Source organism: Pyrus communis, chromosome 10, assembly GCF_963583255.1.
Source record: "Pyrus communis chromosome 10, drPyrComm1.1, whole genome shotgun sequence".
NCBI lineage: Eukaryota > Viridiplantae > Streptophyta > Magnoliopsida > Rosales > Rosaceae > Pyrus > Pyrus communis.
In genome coordinates this window covers 7733149-7756357 of record NC_084812.1, presented here as the reverse complement: position 1 = coordinate 7756357, position 23209 = coordinate 7733149, and the positions used below count along the sequence as shown (strand labels likewise).

Sequence of the window (23209 nt, the reverse complement as noted above, 5' to 3'; positions counted from 1 at the left end):
ATATTCATACTACTTTTCCTCTATATCAGATATTATAAAAGCAAAAGTGTTCTTGTTCAGTCATTCAAACCGAAAAACCCATCTCCCGCCTCTCATGTATTAATATTATTTTTCATCATTTTACCACTTTCCACTACTACACTGAAATGGGGGGAAAACTCTCTGTTCCTGGTTCTACTATAGCTAGATCCTCTATAACCACAAGAATCCTTAATTAGAATGGGATTCCAATTCATCACCCTTTCCTTTTGAGATTTTAAGAAGAGTTGCACAGTACAATGAAAGTTGTAAGTTGTGTTTCAGGGGGGAGGGGTTATTGTCTATCGTTGGTCTCTATAGTAGAATCAGTCGGGGGCTTGAGAGATGGTGGTTTACCCTGTGGCGGATGTCAACAGTTCGAGTCTGCTTACCTCCAACTCGCAAATTTAATTAGCTAATACAAAGCTATATGATAGCACCCAATTTTTTCGATTCCGCAGTTTGATCTAGGCTATGATTTATCATTCATGGACGTTGATAAGATTCTTCCATTTAGCAGCACCTTAGGAGATGGCATGACCTTAAATAAAGTTAAGGGCAAGGTTCAAACGAGGAATGGCGTAGTAAGCGACGAAATGACTTGGGAAGTTAAAAATAAGTGTAGATCCGAAGATTCCCAAATAGCTTAACCTTTCGAATTGCTGCTTGATCCATAGGTAGGCAAGAGACAACTTGACAAATTTGTAATTTTGAAATTGTGATATATTATCATTTAAAATCATTCCCATTAATTATCATATTGGGTATTAGCATGGACGAAGCTAATGAAGGTCCATTGAGGGCAGATGCCCTCAAGCAGTTTGTTTATTAAGCTGCATATGCATTTATATATATATATACAAGCATTATGTTTGAAGAAAATGTATGTATCTAACATCAAGTATACCTTCATAATACTTCGACTCCATATCAGATATTTATATGACCAAAAGGCTCTTGTTCTGTTATTCAAATAGAAAAACCCTCACCCGCCTCTCATATATTAATATTTTGCTCCACTTTGCCACTTTTCACTATTAGATTGAAATTTTTGTAACATTACATTATCATTTGAAATCATCCTCATTATTATACTGAGTATAAATCATACTATAATAAAGTTTTCTTAATTATTTTTCGGATTGTCCACACTATAAGAAACTCTAGTTCTGTCCTGATATGAATATTTATTCTGAATTAATATTTCAAAGACAAGAAAATGAATAGGGAGGGAAACTTGTGGCTAGGGTTTGGTCTAGATTGTTGCAAGTCTTTGTCTTAGACTTAACAGAAAGGAACCAAAAGACAGTGAGACTACTTACCATAGTAGTCTAGAGAGAGAGAGAGAGAGAGAGAGAGAGAGAGAGAGAGAGAGAGGGAGATCTGGGGTGATATTATTGAGATGTATCTTGAGAGAGATATGGGAAGAAAATAACATCCAAAAGATGATTACAAGAAAGAAAAGGAAGTGTACTCACAGCGGCTATGCACACTAAAGCCACTCAATTATGAGGTAAGCAGCTCAGAATTTGGATAAGAAGGGGACAGATATACAATTTCAGTGGCAAATCAAGTCTAAAAGTTGATCATCAAAGAATTACAAGACTGACTATTTGGACAAGGGTAGTGCTAGGGAAATTTAAATTGTAGACTGGATTTGTAAACTAAATGATGTGTCACCAATATGAAATAAGCACGTTAATTAATACTTAAATAATAATTTAATCATCAACTTCCATGTCATTTAGTTTACAAACTTTAGTCAACAAATTTAATCTCCCTTACATTATCCATTTAGACAAAGTAACAAAAACCCACGTCTCTCTACACTCCTCCTCCTATTGGCTTTGGCTAATTGGCTAGAGAGAGAGAGAGAGAGAGAGAGGCTCAGAGTCCCAAACCCTCCATGTAAATGCATGAAAGGAAAAGGAAATCTCATGATGATAGCACTGTCAATATCAAACATATTATGCAATCTGTAAAAGTTGAAATGAGAGAGAGACAGAGGAGAAAGAGAGATGGGCATGTACAACAGTAGTCAGGATTATTGAGAAAGGGAATGAGACAGGTTGAATTCAAGAAAGAATGCTTCCATTTGTCCAAAAGTTGTGTGTATAAAAATAAAAGATGTAAAATTGATTCTTGTTGGTTTGTAATTTTGTAAAGTAATTGAACTTTTTTTAATAACATGGGTATGGAACAATAACAAGTTTAAACTAGTTCGCCAAGGAAAACAATGAAGGTGCAATACTAACATCAATACAAGTTCTAGCAATGTGATAGATTAAGGGTTCGATCTTTGTCAACGTAACTATATAACACGTACAAGTTTAATGTTTAAACAATGCTTCAATTTGTCCATTTGGCGAAAAGTTTAGTGAGAAAAGGAAAGATGTAAATTTCTTCTTGTTGGTTTGTAATGTACTGAAACTTTCTAATAACATAAAGTATACAACAACCAAATCTTATCTCACCAAGTGGGGTCGGTTGAATTTTAGAATGTCACTATACTCGATTTTGTACTAAGTCTTCCGTTAACTCTAAATTTAAAGTAGGTCTCCAATGACCAAAAAAAAAAAAGAGAGATGCAACTGCCTCCTTGAATTTGTTTTGGTTTTGAAGGCTCTCTCATAGTCATACTAATATCAATACAAGTTCCACATATAGCAATATATAGATTTAGGGTTCAATCTCTGGTAACTATATAAACATGTACAAGTTCTTGCTTGCTTAGACATACGCGATTTAGTCTCTTATTTGAAAAAATATGTATGATTAAAGAGGAATATCGTGAATGAAAGTCATTGGGTTAGCTAGTGCAATGGTGAGAATGGATAGGGTACAATAACTAGAAGTAGGTTAAAGATTCAAGATTCGAAACTCTTTGTAATCGAAAAAAAAAAGAGTAATATTAATGAATTAAGAAAGTAATTACATAAAACCCAATTAAGGTTGAGGGCATTAGGGTTAGTCTCTTATCTTCAAAGCACAGACGCATGTACTTAAAGAGGAATATTGATGAATTATATATTAGGAAAAGGATATAAACCCCAGTTCGGGTTTAGGGTTCATCTATATAGTGCAGTAGATTGCGTGTGTGAGAATTATATAGAGATGATGGTACAAACAAAGTGGCAGTGGCAAAGAATGATTTGATGATGAACCTAGAGACATGTATGCATGAGAACTCCAGAAACCATGACACACACCATATTTAATGCTTTGGCATTTATTTTGAAGCGCGTGCTCCGTCGCATAAAGGACTGCTACAGACATATGATGACACCATGGATTCTTTCTTTTGCACTTTACTCCTTGATATTTGCTCTATCCTCCCTCATCTCTCCCATCTCTCCCTCCCTTTCTCTCTCTGTACAGAAATAGGATCATCGCTTCCTGCACTTGTGCTTGTGCAACACTCTTTTAATTAATAAGATTTCTTTCATGTTTAAGGTATGTTTACGAATGGCAGTGTCCAAAAACATCTCCTGCTAACAGTAGCGTTTTTTTGCAAGTGATGATTAAATTCTAGTTGGTTAGTTTTGTTCAACAAATGAATCCGTTAGAACTATGAAGTATTTTAATTTTTGACTTGTGTTCTCTAAAGCATTACTAAGTTTGTTATATTTTATTGTGATTTTTGAGATTTGAACTTAGTCACACATGCAATTTTCCATTAACATGCACTACAAGAAACCCAATTATAATAGCGCCTATACCTTGTTTCGCCACTGAAAGTATAAGCGATGAAATAATAAGGTCTCATGGAAAAGTGCTCATATACCCAAACAAAATAAATTTTGATGAAATTTCTAGCAAAGATTGATTTTGGTGCATGGTACATTCACGCTAAATATAATATGTGGTAAATTGACAAAATTTTAAGTTTGGATGGTATATATTTTCATACACCCCTTATAATACATCTGGTTGTTGTGAAAATTTCCATAAGTAATTTCATAGGCAACTAATTTTAAATCTAGGTGATGATTCAGGCTCCTTCTTCCTTTTTCACGCTCCACGCAACTAATTAGATAAATTGAAGAGAGAATCAAAGAATGCTTTGGTGGTTGAAAAGTGATTAGTTTGTTTTGTTCTTTAAGAGTATAAGTCAAAAACATAGATTAAAAAGGGTTTTTAAATCAAGTTCGTTAATGGTTCACCCATTAACGAATCGTTTACGGGATCAGGCTTCAGTTGAGCATTCTATCGTCTTTGTAGTAGATTTATACTATTTTCTTTTTGTGTTTATAGTAGCCTTATAGTGGTTTATCTGATGTCTTAGTACAATTTTCTTTTAAGATCAAAGAAATTGGTCAGTGAAAAATATGTACCCTCTTGTATATATTGTTTTTTTTGTCAATAAAATCACTCTACCCTTGCTTGTCAAAAGCTCAACGGTTTGTTAACAAATGACCCGTTATTCTAATTTGGGAAACTAGTCATGATCTTTCAAAGAATATATATATAGAGCTATTCTTTCACCAATAGCATAGTGATCATGTATTTGATCTTTATCTTTCATACTGGGAAAAAAACATTAGTTTCAATCAAAAGTATAACAGTACATGCATGTTACCTTAACAATAATGAACAATATAAAATCAGGGTAAACCAATTGGGGATAATTATATACTGGTTTTTTTTTTAACAAATGATATTATCTACGCTAAAGGGGGGGAGGTGAACTTAGCCTCACAATAAGCTAGCAGTAATGTGGTTCAAATTCGGTTTTGGCAAGAATCAAACCTAAGACCTATCACTTACAAATGAAGAAGAATATCACTAGATCATAGTACTAAATGGCGAGGATAACTATATACTTCAAAAACGTATTTTTTCTACATATATATATTTCTGTCAAGAATCAGATTAGATTGCACAGATGAAGATGAAAAATAAGAGGCTAGGAGCTGTGAGTAGATTGCATTGATTACCATGTTGTAATTGGCCTTGCTACTTCTCCAGTTATTCTCACTGCGGTATTACTGCTGGTTGAATTTCCTAGAGAAGATATGAGAGCTTTAAAGTGGGGTAAAAGAACCAAATAATAGAAACCCTAATGGCGAAAAGCCTCGAAGTACAGTTTGTAACCTATCTGTAAGGCACAGAGAGAAGTAATTCATCAAGTTCAATTTACAGTTTTGCCCATGACAACCCTAGCTCTAAGTACAGGAGTATCTTTGTGGTTCTGGGGCTATCTAGCTCTTTTGGCCTAAAGATAATAAAATAAAATAAAGGACCATTTTGATCTCCCCTCAGAAGAGGTATTCGCAGATTTCCTACCGAACTTGCAAAAAGTTGTTAATTTTTCTTTAAATTATAATTTTATTCAGTTATTTTTCTGAATTTTTATAATTGGTCAATATTTTTTAAAATTTTTATTTTAGCCAATTATCTCTTGATCTTTTATAATTGGCCAATTTACCATCTAAATTTTTATAATTGGCTAATTTACTTCCCCCAACGTTTATAATTCACTAGTTTCTAATAATAAATTTGTTAAAATGAGTAGTTACTTTTCTTATTTTAATTTTCAATTGAAATAGGTGAACCGAGATGGTCATGTGAATCGAGTCTCAAGGAAGGCTAATGAAATGGTATCACAACCCTAACATGTTGGTGAAAAAGCAAGACCATGGATTAGATTCATAGTTGTCCACATTGGCGATAAATTCAAACAAAAAGTGTACGGAGTGAACTAGTGGAAGAGAAGAAGTAACTAACTAAAGCTAAAGTTCAGAAGAATTTTAATTAATTATAAAATTCAAGATAGAATTTAGCAGCTCCTTTCAAGTGTAGGAGGAAATCCTTTTTTAAAAAAAACCACTAAATCCCCCATTCCATTTTTATGGCCATGGCCATTCATTCATTCATTCAGAACCCTCTCTCCTTTCTTTCTTTCTAATCCATTATATCAATTCATCATCAAATCATTTTATATTATTCTCTCTCTCTCTCTCTCTCTCTCTCTCTCTCTCTCTCTCTCTCTCAGTGCATCAAAAATAATAATTTTCATATATACCTCTTGGTCATGCCTTTTCAACCAAGTAATTCTTATGCCACTGATGGCTTCCCTTTCTAATCCCTCTTTTGTCCCTTCCCTTTTTATGAACCCCTCTCTCCTCTCTCCTCTCTCCCTCTGTCAACTTCAGTCTCTCTCTCTCAGATATTTCTCTGATTTCCTCTCTTCGTCTCTCCATGTGCCTCTCCTCACCTCCCCCTTCCCCCTCTTAATTATAACCCTTTGATCCCCAATCCCAAAATTAATTTCAATTTCATGCACTTCGTCTCTCTCTCTCTCACCCACCCTTCTCTCTCATTCCCTCATTCTCTCTTCCTCATCATTTTGTTTGCTTCCCTTTGTAATTTCCTTTCTCTCCATCACACTGCATCCCTAGTTCAAACACTCCTCTTCTCCCTTAGTGTAATTTAGGGTAGAAATTTTGCTCGTAATCAAAAGAATCTCTCAATGGACCCTCAACAGATGCCAAATGAACTACAAGACGGAGGCAACAGGCAGGGGGGTGGAATCATGTGCAGGCAAAGCAGTACGCGGTGGACACCCACAACTGATCAGATAAAAATCTTGAAGGACCTTTACTACAACAATGGCATTAGGTCACCCAGCGCTGAGCAGATTCAGAGGATCTCTGCTAAGCTGCGACAGTTCGGCAAGATCGAAGGCAAGAACGTTTTCTATTGGTTTCAGAACCACAAAGCTCGTGAGAGGCAGAAGAAAAGATTCACTTCTTCTTCTGCTCCTGATCACCATCATCATGCAGCACCACCAGTGCCAGCTGTACCACCAGAAGCCAATAATATCAGGCAAAGATCATCAGGGGTTGGGATTGATATTAATGCAACTGCTGCTGCTGCTTATGAACAACTACCCATTAATCACCACAGCAAGTATTCCAACATTTCTGCTCCACCAGCTGGTAATTAGATACCAGCCCTTTTCAGTATTTAATTTTTTAAAATTTTCCTACATTTTTTTTTAGTTTTTACTATTTGGATTTCTTTATATATAGGGTTTTCTTCTGCATCTTCTTCTTCAGTTGGTGTGAATGTTTCTGTTGGGGCACAGATGGGAAACTATGGGTATGGATCCATTGCCATGGAGAAGAGCTTTAGGGTAAGTTCATATATGTAAATGTACATACTTATATTCATACACAATAATGAATTAATGCAAGAAAGATGAAAAAACTTGCAACCCATGTGAGCACGCTAGTGCAAAGTAATCATCAATTAATCTACAAACACAAAAACACCCTACATAGAGTGATTTAAAATTTTCTATATTAAGGAAGAAACCATTTGGCCCTTTGTTTCCTTTAAGAACTAGAAAAAAAATTTCCGCCTTTCTCAAATTAAGCCAAACTAGTTGGACCAGAATTAAACAGTACATATAATATTCCTCTCTAGGAGTGGTACTAAAATGAAAACAACAATTGAAAATGTATAATTGCAAACCCAGCTTTGCCAATTTGGCTAGAGCAGTGTGCTCTCCCCTTCTCCACTCAAGTTCGATTCTCCCTTCCATGGTTTAGATGATTATATCGTTTGCAAGTAAGAAAAACGTACATTCTAAAAATAAAAAAATTCGGTTAACTGCAGGAGTGCTCAATATCATCTGGAGGAAGTACTAGCACTGGTCATGTGGGTGGATCTAATTATGATACTTTTAATCACAACTATGGATCATGGGTTGGTGTTGATCCATATTCCTCGCCCTACACTATCTTTGACAAGAAATCGTCATCAAAACCAGTGTTTGGTGATCAGGAAAATATGACGGAAGAAGAATACTACAGTCTGCAAGCTTCCCAAGAGATTGAGACTCTCCCTCTCTTCCCCATGCACGGTGAAGACATCCATGGCTTTGGCAACATCAAGTCATCCTCCATGGACGGCTACTACTCCGGCTGGTACCACTCCGGTGGCGGCAACGATGGTGGCTCTCGCACTTCCCTTGAGCTTAGCCTCAATTCCTACGGTCACATGACCCATGATTACTTCAGATCATATTGATTAATGTAATAATATTCCTCATGTCTCTAAATCTAAGTTCTAGCTAGCTAGCTGCTCTAATATCAGAACGAGACTATTTAAGATCCCCCATGTTTATGCTCTGATCTTATAGGTTAAATCTATTATCAGCTTGTAATTATAATCAGTATGGCTACTAGCCCTGCTACCTTATATATGATTAACTCCTCCTATTTTAAGGCTTTGTTGGCTTCAACTATTTAATTAGGTTAAAAGTTATTGGGTTTTATATACGTGTCATGCAAAGAACTTAATCTACTGATTTATTAGCTCACGTTTAACTTTTAGTTGTCCCTTTCCCGAGAATATTCCATGATAATTATTTGCTAATCAAGATGCATGGATTCAGTAATGTATAATAATAATAATCCCATGATTCATTCATAAATATAGAGAGCTGTTTATTAGGACAGAGACTTTCAATAAACAATTTACTGTCAGCCTCTTAAGCTACTAATACACAAGTCATATGAAGAAATTTTTATACGTAATCTTGTATTAGTGATCCGGACCGTATCGGTAGTAGTGAATAGGTTATATGTAAGTTCTTATCAATTAGGTAAGTTATCGGTCTTCATATTGTTCAATTTTCATTGTCACCAAGAACATGATCCGACGGTCCAGACTTTATTCAGATGGTTTGTAGTCACCTTCACTGAATTAAATAATGTATTAATGATGTAGTCATTTGCATGCACTAACCAGTTAATTAAAACTTCATCAGTAAAAGATCACGAAGAAGATGATGGTAGATATGGAGATTTCAATCTGATGGCCTTCCCTGATAAGTGTGACGTAATTTCTCGACAGAGATTTTAGGTGGGGCCCCTGAACTTGAGGCTAAACTACGGTGCTTTACGTCAAGGATTTGTTGTGTATACATGTGTGTGTTTTGTCGAAAAGATTTGCCAATGATATGAAAGAAAAATGTAAGATAGAAAGACATGCTGTTAGGGCAAAGAAGATGCAAGTGTGTGTGAATGTGTTTGTATGTGCAGCCGTTTTTATAAAGTAGAGGCGGGAGCTAGTGGTAGTGGGAGGAGTATAAATTTTGAAGTTTGAACCCTCTTGGTCTTGGGAAATTCCAAAATATTCTTCTTTCTTGTTGTTTTTGGTACACGCATCTCCACCCGTTAGTGGAATGTCAGGGTAATTAGAAGGTAAGGGTAATGAAATTGCTCTAATTATTCATTTTAAATAGTAATTATCTTTGTGTAAGTCCACACGTTTAGAAGAAAGAAAAGCAAAGACGATTACCATTCGCAAATATATTTTTATTTGTTTAATATTTTCTTCATGTTATCCTCCACATGTCATATCGCCATAGAATTTTGTTTAATTTTAAATGTTTAATTTGCAAGTTTGTTAAACTATGTAAGATTTTTAAGTGTGGATCTTGTAAGTTTTTTTAATTTTTTTTTTTGGTGATTTGTATTTTATTTTTTAGATCTGATTAATCATGACCGTTGAAATTTTCAATTTTTTTAAATCAAAGGCTCCTCAAAGCGCCATGTGGTGCAGTAGCAATTTTTTTTTTTTTTAGGGAGTGGGGGCGAGGGGTTCTGTTTGCTGGCCTTCAAGCGGGCGCAAGTCCCGTTAATATTTGGCAGGGCAACCGCAAGGGATCCTGCCTTCCACCAAATCGCCTCCAATTTTTTCACATTATTGGGCAAATGGCAGTTCAATCCAATTGCTTTTGCGCAATTGGGTGACTACAGGAGATGCTCTAAGTTGCAAATTATTTATTTGTTTATATTTGGATTTGGCCTCAAAATATATCCAATCACAATGAAGTTTAAGCGTTGGATCCAATTGCTTTACATTGTTCATATTTTATCTAATCATGGACCTTGCATGGTTTTTAGCAATTAAAATATTTTCACCTAGTTGCTAAAACTTAAGTAAACTTTTGATATTCTAGTAGTATTACAAAATAAAGAGTTTTTCAAAACTTAATAAGTCACCGTTCTTGTTGTTTGGACCAACATCGATTCCCCTTCACTTATTCAAAAAAGTGAGTTCACAAAACCTACAATATGCCTCTTCATATATATGGATCTATCAGTTAGTGCGTTGAGGTTATATTGAAAAGAATCGAATCCTGAATCTAATTCTAATTGTAACCCAGTATCACAACCATCGTCATTGAAGGCTGAAACTAACTCCAAAAGCTTAGCATTTAAAGTTTTGATATAAGACACTTTCATCCTAAAAGGTCAATTACATATAGGTCAAATTAGGACACAACTAGTAAAATTATCATATGTTCTAATACCGTTGAGTTTATGCGAAAACTTAGAAAAATGTGTCTCAACACCCCCATTTGGCTGAGTAACATGCATGTCCAAATAGTGACTAATACCAAAATATTTAAAGCAAAAAAGAAGGCAAAAGGAAAGGGTCATTTAGAATTAGAAAATACTTGGTTTCTTAGATGTAAGAAGTCATTTCTTTTTATTTTTGCTTAAAAATTACAATTTATCATGCATCATAAATTTTATTTTTAATATTTAATAAGCTACTTATACGTACATGTCAGACAATGATTTTTTTATGCAAGAAGGAATGTCTTCTTAATTACGTGTGAAGAGCTAAGGCAACGTCTTCTAAACTTGAAAATTATTTGATTCTATACCCCTTGTATGTGTCCATATACATGGCTAGCGTATAGAGGAATACTTGGCTAATATACACACTACATCAAATGTAAGGATAAATATTTTGACCACTTAGACTACATACAACTTCATTCATTTCCTCTCTCTCTCTCTCTCTCTCTCTCTCTCTCTCTCTCTTACTTTTATATAGCAAGTTAACAATTTCAGAGAAACCAAAACAACACCACCAAATGGGTATGAAATGAGTTGAACAAGGCACGTAGATAAAATGTGGGTGCAAATAAACATGATACGAAATGAGCCACATGATGACACACATTCACAAAGACTTTCACCAACCAAAACATATTCACTCTACATTATTCATAATTTTGGGGTTCAATTTTCTTGGGTCTGGTAGAGCAGCTTGTAGACACGTCCATAATCTTAAGAGGTCCCCATCACCAAGATTTTGGGTGGGATGGCATTCCTTTTTCTGGTTTGACCAAAGTTCAAACTTTATAGCTTAGGAGAAACCCTAATGTCGTTTAGGGCATGCAAGCCTTTAAGAATAGGATAATACGACTAGGGTATGGCCTCAATGAGGTAACAATGCTTCTTGTTCTTCCTTGCTGCATATATATATATATATATATATATATATTATGGAGAGAAGATTTAGTTGTTGATCGAATAAAATCTTTAAAGCTTTCTGTGACTTCAAGTACGTAATGTCCCTTACCAGCAAAATGAGGGATGCCATACATCATGCTTTTCGGCCAGTTTCATGTAAAGTGTTTCAAATCAGTATTTTCCAAGTTGGTTTGGTTTCCATTTTTATCAGTACTTGTGGCTCAAGATTTTCACCTATTAATTGATCCTCACATATGACTCCCCACATTATTTTTGTTCTATCTTCCTCTTCTTCTCTTTGAAGGGAGAACTTCCTTAATCAGTCTCTTAGTTTGAATTCAGGGAAAAATTTAGCAATCTCTCCTTTAAATTATAGACCTTGTTTCACTTTATTCTCTAATTTCAATTTGGTTATGAACCCCCTAAACTTTCAGCTCGTGTTAATGTCTCACTCGTTGTTTAGATTTGTCAATTGTTCTATCAAATTGAGGACTTTTTCGTCCATTTTGTACAGTAGAAGCCTTCGTAAGTTGTAATTCCTCTTAATTTTTATTGATGGGTCATGCTAGTTGCTAGGTAGATTAAAGTTTTAAACTAAATTTTGTAAACTAAATGATGTGGTTGTTGATGATTGAATTATTACTTAAGTATTGATTAACGTGTTTATTTCCTATTGGTGACCCATAATTTATTTTGCAAATTTAATTTTAAAATTTAGTCTACGTAGTTGTACCCTCCTTTATAAATTAGTATTCTCGAGACAAAGAAGAATATATTAATTTAGCAATTATTAATAATCTATAGTGAATAAATTACTAATATGAATTATTTATGATTTATTACAATTAATTATTAACTTATTAATTTAGCAAGATATTCCTTGTTCTCTTAAAGATTGTCTACTATATTTAGTTTTCGTTTTACGAACTAACAATTTTATGTATTGGTTTAACAAGTAAAATTCATGAATCTACTTATTTTTCTCAAAAATAGATTGTACATTGTTCAATGTACTACATTATTCTATTTTATGAACATTTAACCACGCAAAAACTCTATTTAAATAAACAAAAGTCATGGTAACACAACAAATCATACATACAACAATTGAACAATGGCTTCTCATCTCAAAGATGTAAATAAATCAACAATGACGGATGAAATGCATAGCATTGTGCGAGTACAACATAGATAATCCAGGTAGCACTAAAATACAATTACAATAGTGGGTTTCTTCAACCATTGTTAATTTATAGGGTAAATATCAGTTTATTACCCTCAAGTTTCGTGGTTTTCAACATTTGGTACATGAAGTTTTTTTCATCCCAAGGTCATACCTAAAGTGTTAATTTTGGGACAATCTCATACATCCGTTAGTCTGGCTGTTAAGTCTTCCATTAACTGATGATGTGGCACCCACGTGGACAATGATTGGGCGCCACGTGTCAATAAGGGTCCCATGTGGATATTAAAAAAAATTACAAAAAAAAAAAAAAACTGTTCTTCTCCTTCAAACATCTTCTTCTTTTCCCTCCCTTCTCTAACCCTTATCTCTCTCCTCCTATGCACACCATCTCCACTTTCTCTCTCTCTCTCTCTCTCTCTAACCCTCCTCTCTCTCCTTCTCCACACACCCTCTCCCCTCTGCATCTCCACTTTCTCTCTCTAAGCTTTCTCTATCTCCTCCTCTGCACACCATATCCACTTTACAGCTTCTGGCCCACTCTGCTTTGCCAAAGAGTTACTGAGTCGAAACCCCGAACTCGCCGATGAGCTGGACTCCAGCGACTCTTCGCCTCTTCACTTGGCGATAGCAAAAAGGTCGATGGAAATGGTGAAAATCTGATGCGGGTCAACCCAGATTTGGGTTTGGTGTTGGATCGCGATGGGTTCACTCCCCAACATCTGGGTGTGATCAAGGGGCGAGCTGGTCGAGTTGGCTTGAGTCAGATTGGCGGCGAGGGTGTGTGGAGGAGAAAAGGGAAGGAGAGGGCCGAGGGTTGAGGTAAGGTGCCCTAAAACTTTTTTTTTTTTCTTTTTTAATTGAGTGGGTCGGGGGTTGAGGGAAGGAGAGGGTTGGGGGTTGCGGTCGGGGGTTGAGGGAGGGAGAGGGTTGGATTTGCACATATGGGTGGAGGCCTAGAAGGGAGGGAGAAGGGAAGGACGGTCGGGGTTAAGGAAGAACAGCTTTTTTTTTTTCTTTTTGTAATTTTTAATTTTTAATATCCACGTGTGACCCTTAATGACACGTGGGGCCCTATCATTATCCACGTGGGCGCTATGTCATCAGTTAACGAAAGACTTAACAGCCAAACTAATAGATATATGAGAGTGTCCCAAAATTAATACTTTAGGTATGACTCTGAGACGAAAAAAACTTCATGTACCAAATGTTGAAAACCATGAAACTTAAGAGTAGTAAACTGATATTTACCCTAATTTATATATTACGTGGGACCTATATGAATTTTTTATAATGCATTATTTTATACATTTAGCAAATTAATAATCACATAATCTTCAAGTCCAGATTGGCTAAAAATCTTATTTAACCAAAATTATTAATTTATCGGGTATACAATTATCGAAATTCTAACACCAGCATTGTGCAACTCTTATACCGCACCAAAGCGAAGAACTTCCATGTAACGGAGAATTCCATGAAAAAGTTAAAACACAATAACAATTCAATTGGTTTATGATACCACCACCGAAATGCCACTATGACAATACATCTAACTCAATTACACACACTATCATGCGAAAAAGTTAGACCGTAAAATAATGCAATAACATGGTCGTGCATGTGAGTTTTCTCTCAATCAACAACTTCGAATTACTCACGCATGGGAAGACCGACGCCGTCGACAATCCTCCTGGATTTTTGGTGGGCATTGTTTCGTCTAGTAATTCAACAGAAGGAAACACCCATTTTGTCTTGCGTGTGAGTGTGGCCCCCACCTATGATCTGACACTTCATCTCCATAAAACGAAATTACAGTCAAGGAAGAAAGAAAGAAGCATATACTAATACTATCACGAATTTGGAAGTGATAATTCTGCAAAAGTTACATTCAGGTCCCTGACACCGACTTTACAAGGCAAGGTAATACTACCAGGACATTACGTGCAGAGCATCTGCATACACTTTCAGAATCTACTTTGTAGGAGTTAAAAAGAATGACTCGTAATATGTAGTACAATTGTTTTTTTCTTTCTGTTACTGGGGTCCCGAAGGCAAGAACGAAACACGACAACAGTTTTGATGGAACTCTGGCGGTAACTTCAAGTTTCAGTAACAAGTCGACGGTTATATGGTATCCTCGAGCTGCTTTGGGCTAGAAATTTGCGGGGAGATGACCGGAGATTTCTACTTTCTTCCAACGTAAGATCCCAATTTAGACAAATCTGGAATCCAAAATGATAGTTCAGACGATCCAGTTGCAAACATTAGGTTTCCAGGAGCCCATTTAATAACTGGAGGTTCATTTTCGGTGCTCTTCCAGCTTGTGACCTGGATAGGTTACAAACACAATTAGCAGTGTTAGAACCATCACAGACTGTATTAAAGTGGGTACAAATCATTACAGATAAAAGAAGAATATTATTTATCTTACTTCTTTCCCGCTCCGAACACTCCAAGCATAGACACTACCATCACCTGAACCTGCCAAAAGTTTAGAAACCAATAGATCACTTGTAGTCTTGTATGCCAATCTGGTGATCATGCAGGTTATTGTTGTCATGGATAGGTTTATGGGGAACGTTAGGGAAAGCAAGTATTTTCTGGGAGGTCTAATTAATAAAATATATGCATGAAAATGAAACGACAGCCTTCAAGAAACTATGTGTGAAAATGAAATGAGGGCCTTCAAGAAACTACGCAAGAAAAGATGAATTTCATTAACAGTACGCAGCCAACAAGATGATATCCCAGAGCTTACTCACATGGCATTAAAAATGAAAGAGGAGAAGTGCATACCTGATATGACAAACATCCCCTCGGGGCTAAAAGAAGCCTCTAACGTTGAACTGCTGGAGACTGGCTTTACATTGTATGTGGTTAACTAAACAACAATGATAGGGAAGCCATATCAGAAAGAATAAATCGTGCAGAGTCTATCAATTTAAGATAATCTGAGTTAATTCAAAGCACTATTAATTACGCTAATAATGAGTTGTTGTCGAGAACTTACAAGAGTTCCACGGAATGAATCAAGAACATGAATATGTCCACCTGTGGTTGTTAAAAGCATAAGTCTCCCATCGTTACTGAACTTGATAACATTTGCATCTGACATATCTCCCCCAACAGAAAAGATTTCAAAAGGACCCTAACAAGATAAAACAGTTTAGGCAATCAAATCAGCCATGCACTGCAAACTTCCCAATTTTCATTTGTACTCAAATACAAATTACAAAGCAACTAACCTTTTCGTACATTCTGGCATCAAACATTCTTATGTAACCACCAAAGGCAATTGCAAAAACTAGCCCTTGATCATCATAAGCTGTGGCAGGCCTTCCTTGAACGCGTAAAAGACCCTAAAATACAGGTAAATATTATAAACCATTTGAAGAAATAACTTAAATGTAAGAAACCGTACCCAATAACTACCTGGCACTTCTCGGCACGTTGATCCCAAAGCAGAACAGTTCTATCAAGAGAGCCTGAGATGAAGCAGTCTTTACGAGAACACAAGCTAAGCGAGACTACCCTACAAAAAACATATAAAACCCAATTTTATAATTGCGCATATAAGCTCGCTAAAAGCACCCACTTAGGAGAAAACAAATAGCCATTGATCCTGAAACCAAACCTGTCATGGTGGCCTTTGAAGTAGCGCAAGTACTTGTTGTCATTCAACGAGAGAAGCCTCAAGGATTCTGAATGAATAAATCATAATATCACATTAGTAACTGGCCAATTCTAAGTAAACACATGATATCAAGCATATATATCAAATGCGAATGGTGAGATAAAAGCGTAAAAATGCAAAGCATACCATCCCAGCCATTTTTGGAAGAGTATATAACCGTTGTCGGATGTGAAGTAAAGCAAACCAAATCAACTCCATACTTTTTGCTATTGATGGTCTTCAAGCATGTTGCAGTGGAGACATCATACAGGCGAATCGACTCGTCATCACTAGCAGTCACTACATAACTATACGCCTTGTGAAAGTCCAACGAACTAATTCTACCACTCTGTGCATAAAAACCCAAACAATGACTTAAATTTCATTTCTTTTTAACACGACGGTGTTCTAAAATACTCTAATACGAGAAGGCGGATTCGAACTCGAACCCACATATGCAAATAATTACTCAGATTCAAATAATAACTGATAAAATTAAATAAAACAATCAAGAAACAGAAAGGTAAACGGAATTACATAGTCTCTGAAAGCTAACCCAACTTCCATGCTTTGAATAATTTCCTCCGTCAGCTCCAGAGACACCTTATCTTCTCTTTCGGATCCCCCTTTTCGCAGCAAAAATTATACCAAGTTAAATTAAATTAAATCAGTAATTCTACACCAATTCGCAACAAATTAAAGCGAAAAATATGAAAATTTTCATACCAGCCATTTGGGATTGTTGATATTGTGATGGGTTTATCTCATTTGGCGAAATTATAAATTTCAGTGACGCCCTCCGCCGCCTGCCTGCGTTTCAACCTCCGCAACGTGAAATCCTCCGCCCCTTTTTTCTTCTTTCTAAAACCTGCCCGGCTCCAACTTTTTTCCTGCCAAAATTAGAAAACCGGGACATTGCTATTGGCTATTGGGTGAGCTCAAGCTCGGCCCAATGGGCATTGGGTTAGACTTGAGCTCTTTGGGTCCTATTCGGCTTAAACTTACGTCATGTCGTTTAAAGATCTTTTCTTGGTCATGTTGCCAAAGCTTCTGCTTTTGGTCAAGGTCTTTTTAACATTATATCGTATTTAATACTGTTCGATAAGTTTAATTTTTGAAATTTCTGTCGTGGATAGATACAAATTTTAAAATTTAAACTCATTTAATGATAAGATGCAGATATACTGATGGTTAGATGACTAGCAAACATCCCATGAAATAAGTTTATTTCATAAGACTAACTCATAACATTTATGCCGCTGCGTTAGAGAGAATTGGGAACTCCCGAGTGTATGATGAGCAATACCACTACTTGAGGATGGGGAGCAAAAATGCACCGGTGAAATGATTGTGTATTTAGGTCTAGTAGCGATGTTTCCAACTTAAGTTATGTCATGTATCCAACTTAGGGGATTTACAAACTTATTATGTGAGAGTGATTCGCTTTAGATTCTGGAGGCTGTTAGCGATTCTTCTGTCAATCTGTCTTCCATTGGACAAGTTATAGAAGACATCAAGGCCATTATTTCTATAGTCATTGAAGTTTCTTTTACCCACACTCGCCATCAAGCTAACGGGGCTGCTCATAGGCTCGCTTGTACTAGTTTGTCTGTGGATCAATTTTGTGAGTGGTTAGTATCTCCTCCTAGTATTATCTTGGATATACTGGTCGAGGATAGTTCTTTTCCCTAATTTCTCTCTTTGATTCATTATTGCCTTATTATTGAAATACAACTACTATTGTTTCCTTAAAAAAAAATTAAATAAATAAAAGTTATGTGATGTGTCCAACTTGTCTTTTACCTTATTTATTCAACAGGACTTAAACGTATATACGGATAAAACTAGTTTTAGGTCTACTAGAAGTGAGTGTTTTCACGAAGTTAGAGAAAGTCCCAGGTTAAACTAGCATAAATTTCAAAAGGATACACCTTGACAGTAAGTTTGATACTCAGTTGAGCCAGTGCATTGTTAATTTAAAGTCGCATAAATTCCAAAAGAATACATCTTGACAATAAATTTGATACTCATTTGTGCCAGCACATTAGCTCTAACACCATTAAAAAAATGGAGTTTTAACGAAAAGTTCACGGTACTGTTTACTTTAACGAAAAATCACATTTTTACATTAAAAAGTTAAACCTGGTACTATTCACTTTACCCTTTATTTTGTCATTATCGTTAAAACTTAAAATTTTCAAACCATTTTCATTAATTTTCCTTTAAAAAAACACTTCAACATCGGTCTAAACTCCGACGAAGAAAGTTTTGAGTGCACGAGGACAAAGCTTTTCTTTTAGTTAATAAGCATCCATTGTATTTATTTAGGGAAATGGGTTTAGCATAGCAATATCACAGTTATGCTTCCAAAAAGTGAAGTGTGGTCGGTATATGATAATTAAACAATAAAAACGTTTTCATTTTCAGCATTTTAAACAATGGTATGGGAATGATGGATATTTGGCTTGACTCGTTTTTTTTTTCTTCAAATAATAACGTTAATAGGTTAAATAGTTAATTATTATGGGAAGAATAATTGGTGGAGATTAAACCCTCATCATGATGTAAATACATAATTGTTTTCCGCCACTACGATAATGTGCCATCTGCTTCACTTGTTTGAGTATATGTTGCATTATTTCTTCTCTCTTCCAAAATTATGAGAGTTTACTATTATTCAGCTGGTTTTTATAATAAATAACGAATTTAATGAATTATGAATATAGAATCAATTCCCTGTAAATATGCATGTCGATAATTTACAATTCACTCTCGCATTTTCAACCAACACTCTCTGTGGAAATAAATTGGTACAAACTCATGAACAATATATACTCTCACATCTCACAAATTCAAGATAAATCAAACACTTAATAACTAAAATCTCACATAACTAGCACAGGTATGACCACGTCTCAATCCGCTGCTCCATCAACGGAACTACTAGCACTAGCAGAAGAGCCGCGGTTGTCTTGGTCCTCCGGCGAAGCCTTCTTCTTGATAAACTCAATGCAATCCGCGACAGCCTCGCTGTGGTGAGAGTCGTTTTGACAGTAATACCGCTGCACATCTGCACTAGATCGGCCACCGTGGCTCGCGGCCTTGTTGGAAGAGACTGCCGACAACATGATCAAGCGAAAAACAGCCTCGCGAAACCGGTCGAGGAGAGTCATGGGAGACAGACGTTTGCTGATCTTGTTTGTGCATGAGGGGTTGTTGCTTCTCATCCTTGGAATGCATAGATGGGTTTTCATAGTTTTCTTGGAACTTGCTAGCTTGCTCTATGGCTTCCTTCTCTCTTGGTCTCTCTGTGTCTGAAATTCTTAATTCAGTTGTGGTCGTTGAAGCATGAGAGAGTACTAGCTACTATATTTATAAGAGAATCTATTTGCATGGGACGACAACTCAGGATTTGTGTGTATATATATTATAATATATGTGTGTGTGTATATATATATATGTTTGTTTTTATGTAATGTGTTTGACTTGGTTTGTTTGGTAATGTTTTCTTTGCAAAACTTGGTTTCATTTTGAAGAAGTTGGAGCTTTTTTTTTTGTATCAGAGCAAGTTGTCTTATGTGCATGCGAAGCTCAACGACCATCTATACTCCACATCATTCAATTTGTGTTGTCCACGTCCTAGGTTTGAAAATTCGCCACACAGGACGTGCTGAGAGTATTAATTAAACATCGGGGAAAGAAGGAATCTTGCATGTGCTTATAAGTAATTAAGCTACCTCCTGCATTGCCAATTGATTTTATGATGGAAGTCAAACTTCTTCACATTATACCGTGAGCTTCAAATAACCAAAAATGCTTATGATAACTTTTGAAAGAAAATCTAGTGCTTCATGGATCGTTAGAGTATTTTTTTGTGGTTTTTTTTTGGAAAAGCAAATAATAAAAACACTTGATTTAAAGATAATCAATATCAAATTTGGGGGTGTTTCTAACAGAAACTTTGTCAATAAAAGTTTTATGAGCATAAATTGTTAGAAGACACATTCAAGTAATAATCAACATAACCGATAGATTTTCAATATATTAGATATTATCTACGTAAGGGTGGAGAGTCAAGAGTGTGTTGTCTTCACAATGGGTTAACAACAATAAATTGGTTCGACTTTATCTTTAGCTAAAATCGAATTTAAAATTTCATACTTATAAATGAAAATAAGCACATTAAACCGTGATAATAAACGACGACATAATCGATTATTTAGATTCAGCATATGCATCTATCAGAAAAAATAATAACATTTAATATATATTGGTTTGTTTGGGGCAGTTGGGAAGAAGTAGGGTACTATAACCATGCATGCATGTTACTTGAATAAAAGTTGTCTTCATCACTGATGACCTTCACATGGCCTCATGTGCATGGTACATAATTTAATCAAATCTATATATCAACCGCATGGTTTCTATTCGATTCCGCCGACTTACCGGCCAGGAAAAATTAAAGGACAATCGTTTTTGTTTAATTCTGTGAACTACCATGCACCACAACCCCAAGTTACTGTGTTTGTAGCTTCCACAAATTTCTGTGTGCGTTTTTGCTCGTTGTTTTAAAGTGGTGTGGTGCTGATCAGTGATCACCCTATTGTTATCATTATATTAGTTTAGTTTTCGAAACTTTTATGGTAAATAGATTAATCAAACTTTTCAAGAGTCACACTCTCTTAAGGTTTTCATTTTGAGAACGTATGAGAACCAAATACATATTAACTAAATGATTATATTAATTTATATCAAAAGGCTTAAAATATTTGACAACTTAATAAAGCAAAACAATAAAATGAATTTTCTAAACGGTTTATGGATTTTATGTTGACTTTGCTTTATCAAATTGTCGAATATTTTAAACCTTTGAATCTAAACTAATATAATCTTATAATTAATATACATTTGGTCCTTACTATTCGCAAAATAATAACATTAAAAGAACAATACTGACTCATCAAACGATAATTAATAGAGTTATAGCATTGTCACCGACTCACCATCACTTTGGTAGTGAGCAAAAGCATTTCCCAAATTTCTGGGTGGGAAGATAAATAAATTACAAATAATAAAGAATTGGGGTATATATGTGAGAGATGGAGCATAGTAACTAGGGTTCGTGGGGGGTCAATGTCTCCACCATGCTACCAATTTGCTGTCGCTCTGTTTGTTGCTAGTTTTGTATATACAAAATATTGAGGGAGTACTTGCTTTGACAATAGATAGCAATGGAATTCATGCCATGAGTGTGATAACAAGATTAAAGTTATAAATAAATAAACTTAATAGTTCTATCCTTCTTATTCACTCAATTGATAGTTGAATTTTACTTGTAATGATTTAAAGAAAAAATTTAACAATCAACCGTCACATCATATGATTCCTAAAATATTGGGGGTAATGCTAGAAATATCAAAAAATTTAAACTAAACTTGTAAACCAAATGATGTGGTGTTTGATCGTTGGATTATTACATAAGTGTTTATTAATATGTTTATTTCCTACCACATTCACAAAAACAGAGCTCTTATGTTTTTGTTTCACTCGTTTCCACCCGTAATCTCATCCCCTTGAGAGAGAGAGATTGCATGCGTCAATTGTACACAAGACTTTCTCACTCGTGGGAGCCTTACGCTCTCGGAGACCCACCTTCCTGGATTGCCTTACTTTTGCGAAAAAGCCATCCAATCATCATAGGCATCAAAGGCTTCTTCTTATTTGGCTTTCTAACAGAACTAGGGTTTCCATATCCCTCATGCAACCCTTCTTTGTTAACAATAACCTGAGCCAACGAAGGAGGACTTGCAAACTTCACATGTCTTTCCTTCTGCACAAATTCCTCAGCCTCTTGGCTCAACATTTTTTTGGTTTCGAACTTCGTGTCTCCGGTCGCGATGAACTTAAAATCTTCTTCAATCTCAGGATCAACTCGGTGCTTCTGATCATCAAACTCTCTTGCCTTCAAGTAATTGTGGAGCTCTTGTTTTGAACGTTCAAGATCTTCTCTTAGTGACTTGATGCTGTATGCCATTAAGTTGTTTTCTTCTCTAACTTTCTGTAGACGTTTCTTTGTTTCTTCGAGCTCGGCCATTAAGACCTCGATCCTCGACTGAGCAGCATGTCCATTAGTGTCATTCGACCCTGCAGCTCCAATCTAACATAGAAAATAATACACTATAAATTTATCATATGTGACAAAAAAGTTGTATATTGAGAAATGAAATTCAAGTAAAATGGTTTGGTGGTGATGGGTTTTCGGTCAGTCGCTGACATGAAAACGGGTGACATGATCGGAATGGTGGGTGGGTTTCAAAGAGTGGTGATGGAGGAATGGTTCTAGTACGTGATCTGTGGGTGCACGAAGAACTTGAATACGCTCATGCCCACAGAAAATGCCGGGTTTAGCCAAACGCGCACATATGATAATTACGCTTCGACACCAATTTAATTCCAAAAACTCGAATAGTTAAAAGGAGCAAAGCTAGCTAGCTAGATTACCTCTTTGAGCTTATTGGCATATATTTCTCCGACCAAAACTCTTTCGCCGAACAACATAACTGCTTCTTTGACTGACCGGAAAGGTGCTCGGGTGTCGATCTCTGCCCGGCCCATGACCACCAGTTTACCCTCGTCGGCGTTCATGGTTAGGCAAACTAATGATGGATATTAATGGTGGAGTTGACGAGTGAGGGACCTTTTAATACAAGTTTCAAAACGGTGGGCTGTAGCTACAACTGGAGGTCGTTGGAAGCGGATGGTGTGGTGTGAGATTAGCTTTCTACTTAAAGGAAGTTAAGAAAAATGATCATATGAGGGGTTTTGTTTCCTTGGCGTCCACTTCACTGAATTTTGTTAATTGAAGTTGACAAGGGTGGTTGGACCATCTTGATCATTTTGTTAGCTCTTGACTTCTAGCAAGAATTTGGGTTCCATCCTTTTTACTAATAAAAATTCAATGTGTCTTTAGATAGATTGCTCTAGCCGATAATGTCTTCTTTTTTCAACCCACAGTGTTTCGTATTCATGAGAATTCCGTAAAAGTTT

At 35.8% G+C, this 23209-nt stretch overlaps 3 protein-coding genes across 3 annotated transcripts; 1 reads left to right on the top strand and 2 right to left on the bottom strand.

Annotated features, from left to right (window-relative positions):
- The first annotated feature begins 6490 nt into the window (after window positions 1-6490).
- Window positions 6491-8137, top strand: LOC137746720 (protein WUSCHEL-like). Its single transcript, XM_068486721.1, has 3 exons — window positions 6491-6959; window positions 7053-7156; window positions 7642-8137. The coding sequence occupies exons 1-3, from the start codon at window positions 6491-6493 to the stop codon at window positions 8053-8055; spliced, it is 987 nt and encodes a 328-aa protein (XP_068342822.1). The 3' UTR covers window positions 8056-8137.
- A 6180-nt stretch (window positions 8138-14317) lies between these two features.
- Window positions 14318-17056, bottom strand: LOC137748210 (protein ANTHESIS POMOTING FACTOR 1-like). The gene is made up of 10 exons (XM_068488323.1): window positions 16889-17056; window positions 16700-16788; window positions 16310-16511; window positions 16124-16190; window positions 15922-16021; window positions 15735-15848; window positions 15500-15637; window positions 15286-15370; window positions 14921-14970; window positions 14318-14817 (listed from the first exon to the last, which is right to left on the bottom strand). The coding sequence occupies exons 1-10, from the start codon at window positions 16893-16895 to the stop codon at window positions 14674-14676; spliced, it is 996 nt and encodes a 331-aa protein (XP_068344424.1). The 5' UTR covers window positions 16896-17056; the 3' UTR covers window positions 14318-14673.
- A 4480-nt stretch (window positions 17057-21536) lies between these two features.
- On the bottom strand, window positions 21537-22807 carry LOC137746613 (WEB family protein At3g51220-like). Its single transcript, XM_068486622.1, has 2 exons — window positions 22664-22807; window positions 21537-22319 (listed from the first exon to the last, which is right to left on the bottom strand). Exons 1-2 carry the CDS (start codon window positions 22805-22807, stop codon window positions 21795-21797), a joined length of 669 nt encoding a protein of 222 aa, XP_068342723.1. The 3' UTR covers window positions 21537-21794.
- Window positions 22808-23209: the final 402 nt, after the last annotated feature.

Excerpts from the sequence above, each read along its gene's own strand:
- LOC137748210 (XM_068488323.1), bottom strand. Across the intron at positions 15,849-15,921 it reads AACGTGCCGAGAAGTGCCAG|GGTCTTTTACGCGTTCAAGG; the intron begins GTAGTTATTGGG and ends CCTGTATTTTAG. Across the intron at positions 14,818-14,920 it reads GTGTTCGGAGCGGGAAAGAA|GTCACAAGCTGGAAGAGCAC; the intron begins GTAAGATAAATA and ends TAACCTATCCAG.
- LOC137746613 (XM_068486622.1), bottom strand. The coding sequence starts at position 22,807 with ATGAACGCCGACGAGGGTAAACTGGTGGTCATGGGCCGGGCAGAGATC. Across the intron at positions 22,320-22,663 it reads ATGCCAATAAGCTCAAAGAG|ATTGGAGCTGCAGGGTCGAA; the intron begins GTAATCTAGCTA and ends TTTCTATGTTAG.
- LOC137746720 (XM_068486721.1), top strand. The coding sequence starts at position 6,491 with ATGGACCCTCAACAGATGCCAAATGAACTACAAGACGGAGGCAACAGG. Across the intron at positions 6,960-7,052 it reads CATTTCTGCTCCACCAGCTG|GGTTTTCTTCTGCATCTTCT; the intron begins GTAATTAGATAC and ends CTTTATATATAG. Across the intron at positions 7,157-7,641 it reads CCATGGAGAAGAGCTTTAGG|GAGTGCTCAATATCATCTGG; the intron begins GTAAGTTCATAT and ends GGTTAACTGCAG.